The 12,850-nt window shown below is 40.6% G+C and overlaps 1 protein-coding gene across 38 annotated transcripts in view; it reads left to right on the top strand.

The window, feature by feature from the left end:
- Window positions 1-12,850, top strand: part of LRRFIP1 (LRR binding FLII interacting protein 1) — a 116,782-nt gene that overhangs the window by 55,809 nt on the left and 48,123 nt on the right. For 18 of the 38 annotated variants that reach the window (XM_069782096.1, XM_069782095.1, XM_069782097.1 and 15 more), the window contains exons 3-7: window positions 2,088-2,105; window positions 6,082-6,129; window positions 7,763-7,807; window positions 8,337-8,387; window positions 12,042-12,074. The exons of 7 other annotated variants lie outside the window; for them this stretch is intronic. In XM_069782096.1, the coding sequence (XP_069638197.1) occupies window positions 2,088-2,105; window positions 6,082-6,129; window positions 7,763-7,807; window positions 8,337-8,387; window positions 12,042-12,074 (195 nt within the window). The remainder of the gene's footprint in view (window positions 1-2,087; window positions 2,106-6,081; window positions 6,130-7,762; window positions 7,808-8,336; window positions 8,388-12,041; window positions 12,075-12,850) is intronic. 13 more of the 38 variants (XM_069782085.1, XM_069782083.1, XM_069782071.1 and 10 more) reach the window with 4 other exon arrangements.

Here is a 12,850-nt window from a genome sequence, read left to right as displayed (position 1 = left end):
GTCATACCATATTACAGGAAAGTGCTATTTAAGGTATTTGACTGCTTAGATGTCTATTGACTCTGTTAAGCTCGGGGGGGCATACCTGCAATAGAGATTATTGTTTTAAAATGTTTGTTTTCTCCTGTAACGTGCTATCTAAGGAGGACAGTACACTGATAGAGATCAGTCACTTTGAAGCAGAGTTGTTGTAATGCCTGTTAGCTAAGGGATGACCAAAAAATTCCAGGTTTTATAAAACGCTGGAACAGTTATGATGACGGACTTGGCTTTGTCCCTGTGCCCCTCTCCATCGCCCTCCACGGCGTCTGGCCCTGAACAAGGGCCTTGTTGTTGTCTTATCCATTGGCAATCTGGGTCGCGGATGTAGGACTTGTGTGTCTCACTTTGCACTGAATGGGAATACCTGCTATGTCAAGGCTGAAGCATTGGGGTTTGAAAATTAAGACTTCCATGGCATTGCCTCAAAGTGTGAGTGAAGCAATGGCATTGAAAAGTTAAAGCTTAAAGGTTAAACAGCTACGTGGTAATTGCCACATCTAAAATGGTGGTGTTTGGCTTCTGTGTATGGATGAAAGGCACTCTGCCTGTGCAACGGAGAAGCAAAAGATTGGAGTCGATATGCAGTCTTGGGAACTGTGGGAAGGTTTAGTTCATTTTCCTTTTCAGGGTTTTCTAGTAAAAGGTAAGCAAGGTGATTAGTTGTGTGGGAATGCTAGTTTTAAATGTGGGTCCTAATTATCCCCCCTGCACTTGTAGGAACAGGAATTAATGCTTCTGAGGTATCAAGCTGGGTTCTGCAGTTCTCCTTCATGATCATGAAGGAGAACCTGATCAGGAGGGCAGGGTTTGAAAGAAGTACACTCTGCTTCCCAACATTGGGATCTGGGTTCACCTGAGGTGGCACAGAACAGCAGTGGATGGCAGGGATACGCTGAACATTCCAGAATACGAGAGACTGACTACCATGCTGCCTGCTGACCAGCTGAAGGATTGGAGTCAGAGCAATGTACTGTTCCCCCGGGTTGTACTCGTAGAGCACAGGGCTGGTGTTGGTGTTTATTCAGCATCAGTGCTCATCTAGGAAAATAAGCATAAGGCAGCTCCTGAGGGCTCTCAGGCCAGAGCTGTGATACATTTCCTAGAGATGCAAAGCTAGGTGTTCAGCAGAGAAGTGGAGAGAAAGAAGCTGCAAATTCCTTCTGGATTTGTGTAGCCAGTTAGATGTTTTTGAACAAGAGGGGTTTCTTGTTTTAGAAGTGCTAGGTGAGATGCAAGAAAAAACATGTTTTCTGTTTTCACATGGCTATCAGTCAAGGGCAGTTTTCCACTTAAAGTTCAGAGTGGCTGTAATGCTTTTGTGTATTATTAAAATGGTTCAAGACTATGGAACAATTTTGCAGAGTCAGCAGTGCATTTATTAGGGCCTGCAAATAGTGTGAGTCTCCGTGAAAACATTAAAAATCGAAGAAGCAACCTGCAGAGATCCTCCAATGCGGGCAGTATATGTGCAAGAAATTTTTGGAGTTTTAACAAGCTGATGCTGTTGTACACAGGTGACAGATGTAGAGCATTGATACTTTTGTAACTATTCTTAACTAATTAGTTAAGGACAAAATTTGTCTTTTAAAGAACAATAGATTTCCTGCAGTTAAGGCTGTTTGCTTTTATTGTGATGGTAGATGCACAATTGTCATCCCAGGTGAATATTTGGGCATCCATTCCTTTGAAAGAGGGAGGCGGGAAAATTGAGAGGTCCTAGCTCATGGCTGGGTTAGGCTCTGGTCCGATGCAAAGTCTAGGGAGGAAATGTTGCGCGTGCCTCCAAGAGTCTAGCAGATATGAAAACAGGAATCCTGTATTTTAGCTGGGCACATGGAGGATGCCTAGAACGTAAACACTGCTTTCATTCTACCTAACTTTACAGGGCTTTGATGTGCACTTTTTTGTATTTGTGTTTTGCTGTATATTCTGTATAAATAATTATTTTTTCCCCTTCAGAATGAGCTGTGGAACATTGCATTGCTACTTATTCATTCATGCTAGCTTTTTGTTTCCTTGTTTCTTTCCTTTTCCTTTTTCCCTAGATCTATCAAGTTCAGAAGGTAGGGTTCGCTCTCTTTCATTCTTGTTTGCGTGTGTTCCCACATTATGAGTCTTGCTAGCATTTCAGAAGAACCTCTAAAGAATGGAAGATGCACAGCAGGCTTTGTATTTCCATGCAATTCCCCCCTTCCCTCCCCTAGCCTTGTGGGGTGTATAATAAAGAGGAGTGGGGGAAGGTGACCCATGTAAAATGTGTCTGGTCAGGCACTTGATACAATTTTTCCTACAGACTGTTTGGCAAAGAATAAGCAGTAAGCAGAAGAGTAATTTGGCAAACCAGCCATCATAGGAAGGTGTGGTGGCTCCATGTGGCACCAAGAACTGTACAGACATTTGTGTGTTGAAGGCCAAGAGTATCGCTGAAAATCTTTCAGGCTGGGCAAGCATTTAACAGGTGTCAACAGGAAGAATGACTTTCAGATGACTTTGCAGAAAGTCACTGAAGGAAATCAGGGATGCTGTGTTTGAATTTATAATCTTTTGGTAAATAAACTGTATGGTCTTTCTTCCAATGTAACCTAAGCATTATAAATGCTTTTATATTGTTTAATCCTTTCTCACCTCAGTTTAAAGCCATGATCTCTTCACTCCTCCCAATTTCCTTTTCATAGTTCCAAATGATGGCAAAGATGATAATAATAATAATAATAGCCCTAACTGAGGTTGCTTGCTATGTAACAACAGAGAGTTTGGGGTTTTGTGTTATGATGTTTGGCTGTTCTATACTTCCAGCATGTGAACTGTGTGGTACCTAGAAAGATAAATAGCTCCAAAGAGATTTTGCAGGGAGGGAGAAAGCATCTGTTTCTTCAAGCCTGCCATTTTCTACCTTATTGAATGTTTCTTTTTTTCCTGAGATATTTTTATTGCTTGCTGAATGATAAATGTCTCCTAAAACCACAGCCTGTTTGTTTTTGTTCTGGCACTCCAGCTGCCTTTAACTGCATGTTTCACTTGCTTGACCTAGCAGTGCGTGTGCTTCTTGGAAATGCTGTTCTCCTCTTTAAGTGCATATGTATGTGAAGATAGCTTCTCAAATCATGTGCTCTGGTATTTAATCCTGACCCCATCAATTTGGCAACAAATACATCTTACTCTTGTTTTTATTTGTGGAGTTGACTATGTACTGAGTGGCTCAAATTAACATCTGCCCATGGATCAACAGGCTTGTTATCAGTCTCCTTTATAGGAACTAATTTAATCTTCTGGTACAAGCGCAGCCTCATGGGAGGCAAGGAGGTTGTTTACTGTTCATGTCCTGATATGGATGAGAAGATAAGTGGGTTAGCCTCACAACATCCTGTAGCGAGTTTGCAAGTCTAGCAGTTTCACTGTCACTTAGTGAGCAAATCTGATCTGGAATTCTCTCTCAATGGTATTAACGTCATTAATTATTTAATTGTAATATCAGTTTTCAGGGTAGAAGGGAACTTGAGTCTGGCAAAGGCCTCTAAAACCCAAATGAATGGATAAGCGGATAAGCACCATTTCTTCCTTTAACCCATGTGGCCATTCAAACCAGGCCCCTCAGGGCAGAACAGAAGAGTCCACACAGAGAAGGAAATGGAAGTGGTTGAGGGGGCAAAATACGTGAGACTTCAAATGCTGCCAGTTCAGTGCAGTTTGCTGTTTAAAATATTATAAATTAAGAATAGTCTCAAGACAATCACATTCATTAACATTTTTCTTTTGGGGATATTAAGTGCGTAGCTATGTAATTTTAAATGGTGGAGGAAAAGACTGTGAGTGGAACTTAGCTTGTGACATAACAAGTCTCTTAAGGGATATTTCCTTATCTCCCTTTGCAAAACTGAATTCAGAAGCCTATGTCAGAAAGTATGGAGAACAGAGGTTAGGAAAAGGAAGCAGCAGACCTTACAGAAATTATTAGCATGTTTATGGATCCTTGCTATGTGTGAGAAAGGATTCTTCATTTTCATAGTGTGGTGGTTTTTTTTTAAATTGATTTCTAGAGTTAGAAAATGTTACACATTTCATAGAGTGGGAAAAAAGCCTCTACTAAGGCTTTACCTGACGTGACTTACTACAAAGCATATTATCTGTAGGTTCTGATCATGTACGCAGTCCTGACCAGCTGGAGTTCATATAATTTTCAGAGGTCATTTTCAGGATGTGATGTACATAAAACTTAATTTTGTAACAGGCTGTTGTATGTGTCATGCTTCTGCCTCAAAGTAACTAGTCTGAGCACTTGTGAGGAAGTGTGTAATGCTTGAAGAAACAACGGTTCATGTCATGCACTCTGATTTCATGTAGTTTAAGGGAGAAATTTGACTTGTGTGTGATTTGGCTAGACATTGTATAGGAGTATTAGATGTATTTGAGCACACACTGAGACGCTCTGCAGGGAAAGCAGAGGGGAATACTTCCCTGTTCTAATAGGGATGTGGTTAAAGAGCTTGTTGAACTGTTGTCCCTTTTCCTTGTTGCAGAGGGATGTTTATGTTTGCATACTATTTAAGTCTCCAATGCAGTGAATTTATTTCCTGTTTTCAAATTATTGGCCTAAAAACTTATTTTCTAATATTTGTCCTAATAAATGGGATTGCTGTGAGCTCCTGCCTTTTACCAATTTGACCCCCAAACTGACAGCATTTAAAGGTCCTTGTACGGTTTGGGCTACCCAGGATGTGTAATTCAGTGCCCCGCTGCCTACTCCATAAGAGACTTTCTTCTCTCCGGAGCTGTTAAGATGAAAATGAAGATGACCTTAACTTGAAAATAATTTTGTTGTTTAACGAGGAAGAACTCTGAAGTGGGAGTAAACTGGTACAGTATCAAAGAACAGTCAGCTGTTTGTTCTAGTTTATTAATGAATAGTGAATGAGATTTTTAAGGGTGAAAGTAAAATTACATTAATACCATTGAGTGAGTGCTAAGCGCAGAGTATAATACAGAATAGGTTCCTGATTTTTTTGATCATTACCTAAGGTTTTGACTATTGATACTCCTGCCTCCTCAAGGCTCTAGGAAAGCAGGCAAGTACAGGCTTGTTTTTTCCACAAATACATGAACCTCAAAGCACATAACCTAAATTTTTGTAAAATATGTATTATGCTTCCTTAAGCAGTATTTCCATTTGCCAATTACTGTGCTTTAGGCTGGTGATTTTTCTTCACACAAGAATGTTATGATCACCATTATAAATGCAAACTTCCTGAGACTAGATTTGAAACACGTGTTTGGGGAGGAAGAAAAATCCTTCTGAACTTGTGGATCTTTGGACAACTTGCTGTCTGGTAGAAATACAGGTTCATTGGGAAGTTCCCAATGTTGTGCAAAGAAATTATGAACTGAGAAATGGTTCAGGAGAGACAGTCTACTAAGAAAATGCATGTCATTTGGTACTGAAATGCACAGAGCTTTCCGGTCTTGCCTGCATTGGTGAAGCATGTTGTTTTTTTATCCTTGTTGGTGATACCACCACTGCCAAGATAGTTGAAGTGTAGGGAAAAAGCCTTGGGCTCTGAAAAGGAGCTCTGGGGAGTTCTGAATACAGGGAATAAGAATGCACAGAGATTAGTTGTATTGTATTCAACTTGTCTTCCTAGTTTGACAAATCTATACGGTAAACATGATTTGACAGCGTTTTTCATCCTGAAAGTGTTCTGCATTCGGATCCCTTGTAATGAGTCTTGACTTAAATGGGTCAGGAATTCAAGACTCATTATGCTCCTTGCTCCTGTCCCCACGGCACTGGTTTTTTTTGCACTGCTGAGAAAGAAGAAGCTGTCAAGTACCCCGGCTGTACTCCAAAGACCCCTTTCCCCCTGCCGGGCAGCTTTTCCTGGGCACGTGCTGCAGAGGGCTCTGGTGGCACTCAGTGTGGCTTTTCCCTGGCATGTTTGTGTGCATGGAGCTGTGTGGCTTGGCCAAAACCTGGCAATGCATGTCTAAATGTTCTGTGTTTGCCTTTCTCATCTAAATTCTGTTTTTTCCCTTTTCTGTCTGTAGAAATATTATGGTCTGGATACTAAATGGGGAGACATCGAGCAATGGATGGTAGGCCTTGGTCAACGTAGCTAAACAACTTTTACGTGCTGAAGTTTTGTATAGTTCATAGAGTTTGAAATCCCACAAAGTAGGTATTTTCATGTACTGGAAATGTGAATTCCACTCTCATCACAAGCATTCTTGCAGTCTGCATCAATACCTGAAAATTGGCTTTGATCAGCTTAAAACTGGCAAGAGTTTGGTTAGAGCCATCTCCTTTTACAGACCTCTGTCTCCACCCTATCACTTGAAGATTAGGTTAGCATATAGACTCATTAAAGCCACTTGTGATACAAGGAATATATGTACTCATTTTGCTTATCGTGGATTCTGTTACAATTTGAGACTTCTCAAATCAGCCTTCAGGTAAATTTTGGGCAAGTTTCATCCATGCTTCTTCAGTTACCTTTGTACTTACTGGTCCAGGGGTACTCTTCAGATGCATTATTACTGCTACTATGGCAGTGCTCACTGATAATACAATGTCCTGGATTTAATATTTCCTAAGCTAGTGAAGTTGATACCAGGTATGCACTTGGCCATTAGCAGCATCTGACTGTTTTAACACCAATAATGTAAGATGAAGAAGTTGCTAAACAGCAGGAAGACAGTGGCTTCAAATGTCTTTCAAACGTAAGTTTGTGAAATCAATTACCAGTGATGCTGGATGAAAACTGTTGTTTGTGGAGCCTTGCCCTACAAGCTGAGTAGCGCACACTGAAAAAGGCAAAACCGAACAGCTGACTTCCAATGTGGAAGATAACTTCTCAAACTCCCTGACTTCCTTGACCCTTGATAATTAATCAGCATAAATGCTGGTTTGCTCTATGCCTTCTCGAAAGCCTGCTGCCATATGGACCAACTGTCCACCAAAGATGCTCCAATCTCACGGATAAGCCATTAAACCTCTTCAAATCCTTGCTTGGTGAGCTTAGTTCCACCTTACTAGCAATTCACTTGCTTAGAAATCAGCTCACCTGTGAGAACCATCAACTACAATGTTGAAACTTCCCCCCCCCCCCACCGCAGTGTTCTATCACTGTTTCTAAATTCCATGTAAAATCAGTTTGTTGAAACGTAATACATCCTACAGCACTTCCAGCATTAACACAGCCTTTGGCCTGCAAAAGGCAGTGGTGCTGTGTGTGGCAGAGGCTGTCAGCAGAGCACAGATGCTTTTGGTCTGGAAGAAGGGGCTGGACAGTGCCCCTCTGGGATACTCACTAGAGAGAGACCATTACCCTGCCCCATTATTTCAATAGAATATTTTTGAGATTTATTTTGAAGGACTGCAAACTGGAAAGCTTAATTACAAAAATCACTGTAAGTATACTGGTTCCCAGATGCAGAGAGATGCACTTGAAGCATTTTTGGGGATAGAAATAAAGGCATCACTGCGTACAGTTTTCTGCAAAAGTAATAAAAGTGTGTAGCAGAATAAAATGGAGGGGAAGAAAGTCGGGGTCACAAATGAGGGGGAAAAGGGTTTTTCTGACTTGACAGGGTGTCACCTTCTGTTACTTGGTTTAACGTTACTGGCTCCTAAACATTGCTGAAGTTCACTGTGTCTTTGTGAAAGCGCTCTGTTGGTGTATCTGTCCTTTCAACACTTCACTCTGTTTTTTCTCTGCTGCCTTGGTAGGAAGACAGTGAGCGTTATTCCCGTAGAGCCCGAAGAAATGCCTCGGTTAGTATCTACTTTTGCTGCTTCTTTTTAGCTACACATTTCAAATGAAGGTAAAAGACATGTATAAGGCAGTTCCTTTTTAAAAGAAAAAACAAGACAACCTCCCCCCACCCCAGGCAAGTGCAAACCCCAAAGCTACTTCCTGACTTCTCTGCCCTCTCCCCAGTCACTCTGGGAAGCTTTTGCAAATGTGCTAGAATAAAGGGGGGCAGGGGGTGGAAGGTGGGGAAGTAACCTGCTTAGAGTGTTTAATATTCACTTATTCAGACCATGGGCCAAGAGCATAGAGCAGGGAACACCCAAGCAGGCTTGTCATTCACCCTGTAGTGAAATGTTTGACAGTGTTTCTTGGGCGGGGTATGATTTCATTTACTTTCTGCTTATAGTTTTAATGCATTTCTTTTTTAAAGACCATTATTTTGTATGCCTTTTCTTTCCTTCTTTTCCATCAAAGCCGTCAGCATTTACCTCACTGCCTGTTACTTCTGTTCTTTTCATTGTTTTCTTGTCTTTATACTTTCTTTTATAGGCTTCGGATGAAGATGAGCGCATGTCAGTGGGTAGCCGTGGAAGCCTGAGGGTTGGTAAATTGTACAGTTTAAGTGTGCATGTGTGTGTACCAATGTTGGTGTCCCCCTGTGCCACTGGACTGGTTATAGTACTCTGATAATACCATCCTTCCAAGGTCTCGACATGTTCCATGTTCAAGGCACATGGGTTTTTTTCTTCAAGTACATGTAGGTCGATAGTTCTTTCAACCAGGGGAATTGTCCGATTTGTATGCACTGTGTAGGAATGCCAGGAGAGCATGCGACTCTACAGAAACTTTTCTGGTAAATGCTCTTCACCGTTACTATTGCAGGAAATACTTAGCCAAAACGTTGGTATATGCAGCTATTTCTTGTATGCACCTTGTAAGCTCCTCTGTTTCATTACCAGTACTGAGAATTTGAGAAGAGGAAGTGCTAGCTTACTCCCTGATCAATGTTTATTAGCTCAGGAAACCAAAAGCAAATTATCAGTGGAAATAAGTCTTAAGTGCTTTGGTACTGCAGGTGAATGCTCTCCTCAAAACTGCTTTAGAGATATTTGAAATTCATCTGTAGACTTGAGTTTTGTGGAGGGAGGGATTAGTAGAGCAGAGTGTGCTGTAGTGCACCAGTACTCATCTGTAGGAAAAATTCAAACAGTTTTTTCCTCAAAATACCCATACAGTATTTTTCCAGATAATACATGTGTACAAATCTTAACTTCATTCTAGCATACACATCATTAGCTCTTGTAATTGTGAAGACAGTTTAAGCAATTTAGTAGTTGTGAATGGGTAATGCTATTGTCTCAGCATGTGTTGATAGTCTTCAGCTGCTTCTGAGACCTATGGGGAAGCATTCAGCTAACCACAAAACTGAAACAATCCATGACAGCACTATGGAGGAAGCTCTCAGCAGTCCTGAATGTGAATCAGCTGCGACTAGTTTTTATTATGGAGTCATTGTGCTTACAACTGTTGTGTTTCAGAATAATTTGTTCTTCTACTGATGTTATTCCTAATTTATCAGTAGCACTAGTTATGTGGGTTAAGCTGGATGATAAGTTCTATTTTTATAGAACAAGCAAGACCTATATCATTCATATCAAGATCTTTATTTGTAATCCTTCGTTTCTGGCTTCTATGGAGATTTCATGCCATAAATTTTTTTTTTTCCCCTCCTTAAAAAACTTGCTAATAGTTATCTAGGCTAGAACTACTTTTTTTTTTTTTTTTTTTTTTTCCCCCCTGACAAAGTATCCCCAAAAGAACAGGATAGAGTGGAACATCTCAGATGCTTCTAAAAGAGTCTGGAAGATTGGGGGGGGCGGGAAGACTACTGCAGAGCCTGCTCAGTGATCCTAATGGAGTTCACTGTAAGATAACACAAGATGTACTTAAAAATTTTAAGTGTTGCCTTGTTCCCTTTTTAGTGGAATCCTTATTGCTACTTCTGAAATGCTGTTAAAATCTTTGTTCTTTAAGATTGCAAACTTATTTGAGTGCTTTTTGAATCTAGAAGATGCCTTAAAGCTCCAAAGATTTGATGAAGAAAAGCTTATCTTCACAGCTGAACATGAAACACAATGTTTATTAGAGTTAGATTTGGACATGTTTATGAAAGTGGTTTTGGGGGGAAAAAAATCTCTAGATCAGTTGAAATTTCAATTCTTTCTGTTTAGAAGGTTATTATGATACAAGTGGGTTGTTTAACCATGGCTATAATTATGCGTCTCTTGATGTGGCAAGATGCAAGCACATTGGCACTGTATAGTGGGAGCCCTGTTCATCTGAAACGCCTTTTGCTCATGGAAATCCACTACTGATTCCTTTTGATGTTGTTTTTGTAGTATGATCCTGTGTTTTATTGTTATATATTTAAAACAGCAGGAGCCTTGCATTCTGCCTCCCCACTGCCCCTTGAGAAGAAGCTTTTCTGACCTTTTTTCCCTGGAGCAGCCAGTCTCTGGGCTGCCAGCATGCCTTCAGGCTGCAATAACCACTGCTGATGTGGTGAACAACGGTCTCCAGCTGGTTCATGGGATGGCCCATAAATACCTCATACTTTTGTGAAGAATGTCCTTTTCTGACAGAAGGATCTGGTTGAAACTTTTCACTCTGGTATTTCTAGTGATGTTGCACAGACTCCCCCTGTCCTCATGAAGTAGCATTCAGTGAATATTCTTACCCAAGCTGACGGTTGTGCATGCACAGGATAAGAGTTTTGACAGAGCTTCCTTCCCTGATCCAAGTGGCACTGGGATCGTAGAAGAAAGTAAATGTTTGCTAGTCTGAACTGAAATTTACCCTTATACATCTTTTAGTTGTTTTATTCACAATGAATTAATAGAATATACACTGACCATTTTCCTAGTGTGGGTTTATAGCAGATGCTTTTAATAGTTTGACCGCATGTGTCTCTGGCTATTTGTGAAGGTTTGGCTCTTGCTGTGTGTGTCTTCAGGACAACAAAGTAAAAACAAACAAACAAAAACCAGCCAACCTAAAAAACTACCTCTGAGGACTAGAGTTCACATTGGCTTCTAAACTATTTTAGCATGAAGAAAGCACCAAAAGCTGTTGCCTTGTGTCCATAAAGGGTTTATAAAACCAGTCAGAGAATTCTGAATACTGCTTTTTTTTTCTTTTTTCTTCTTTTTTTTTTTTTTTTTTTTTAAATATTTGAAGGCTTCTTCTGTAGTTGCAGAATGCCATTGTAGTTGGTCTACAAGACTTACACTTTCTGAAAATTGATCTTGCACCTTTGGCGCTTGGGCTCATTGCATTGTGAGGGGCTGATGGTGTTGGGGGGGGTGCTTCTTGAAGCTATGCTTCTTTTCTACAGGAAGTTTTCAATGAAATGAACCAGTATCAGAAATTTCTCCCTAAAACTTTGCCATCCTACTAATCTGTGCAAGTTTTACTCTGGATTTTCTCCTGGAATATTTTCTAAGTGGATGTCTGAACTGCAGGCATCAGAGATCTACTGAGCTAGCTTTTTGGGAGCTGGTGTGGATGTTTCTGGCAAAGCAACCATCGGTATGGACTGCAAAACCACCTGAGGTGTTGATTAGACCAGGCTAGCAAATTGATCACAGTCACAGCTGTGACTGTACTGTAAAAAGTGGCCTAGTGTGTTGATACAATGCTAGCTTGAGTATATCCCTGCCTCCTGCAGGCAGATCTTCAGCTGTGATGAAGGTGCATCTTTAATGGCCGTTCTGTGGCTCATCCTGAACCTATCAAAAGCGTCCTGCCTTCTTGTTTCAGAAGTTCTGCAATCTTGATTCTTTATCACGCAGTTTTTCCTAGGGAAAAACATCATCCTGTATTTGTTCAGACACTCAAGCCTTTCTTCAGTCTCTTTTCTACTGCAAGTATCCTTTTTCTCCCACTTCTCAGCTGACTGTCTCTAATCCGAGACCATCCAGCATGAAATATTGTTGTGTTATTAATCACTCATGATGGAGTTTGTGCATTTTCCTTGTTTTGTTTGCTCCAAAGTTCCTGACTTCTGACTTTGTGCAAGAAGTCCTGCATTATCAAAGTTCTGTAGTTGGGATTTACATCTCTGTGCCTGGGTTTTTGGGGTGGTTTTTTTGGGGGGTTGGTTTGTTTTGTTTTAGGGGATTCTTTTGATTACCTTAACTTGCTTCAGTGTTTTCCTTTGTAGTCTGATTTTTCTTTCCTCTCATGCCTTGACAGTCTCATTTGGAATATGCCAGCACCTACCCAGTGGTGAGAATAGTCTGCAAGTTGCAGTGTGTGTTAAAAACTAATCATGAAGAACAAACTAACATCAGTTGTGACAGCTGATCTGAGATAAGGAATGATCTAAAATTATCCTGAGGCAGTTTGTGGCCTGTGATGTAAAGATGCTACTTCCCTTGCCGACTGCTCTGACGCAGTTCAGATTAAAAGCACTGAATGATTAGAGAGATCTAACCTAGGTCTAGTTCAGCAGTTACCATAGGACAGAGAAGAATAGCTTTTTTTTCCCCTAACAGACTTTCTCTGTTACAGTCTGTCCATCATTTGACCAGGTATGTCTGGTTTTATTTCAGCATATATCTGGAAAGGAATAAAACTCTCACAAACTCGTTCTGAATAGATCTAGCAAAGGTAACAGGACAAATATACTGCCTACCAAAGCTACAGCTTGTGTATTGAGCTGTTACCTTTGCTTTGGAGGATAAAATCAAACTCTGTAGGTACCAATAAGATGAGAGCAAGTATTTGCATTGAATGTGTTGAGATAAAGCTGACTCTAGGAAGAAGAGAAAGGGCACAGAAGGGAGAATGAATATTGGGACTTCAAGCTCAGTTTAAAAATTTTCCTTGTACTGTTGAAAATAGAGTACTGTGTTGAAATACAGGGGTCTCAGTTTCTGCAGAAAGCAAACTGCAGAGGGTAGTTTTACAGACTCTCTAGCTTTTTCACTCTCCTTTGTTCCCTGTGCTATTTCAAATTAGGAATGCAATGTGTCTATTTGTGAGTGACCTATATACAGAAA

The sequence above is a fragment of the Haliaeetus albicilla genome, chromosome 4 (genome assembly GCF_947461875.1).
Source record: "Haliaeetus albicilla chromosome 4, bHalAlb1.1, whole genome shotgun sequence".
NCBI classification, from domain to species: Eukaryota; Metazoa; Chordata; class Aves; order Accipitriformes; family Accipitridae; genus Haliaeetus; species Haliaeetus albicilla.
Note: the sequence above shows the minus strand (reverse complement) of the source record. Positions and strands in the feature narration are given on the sequence as shown.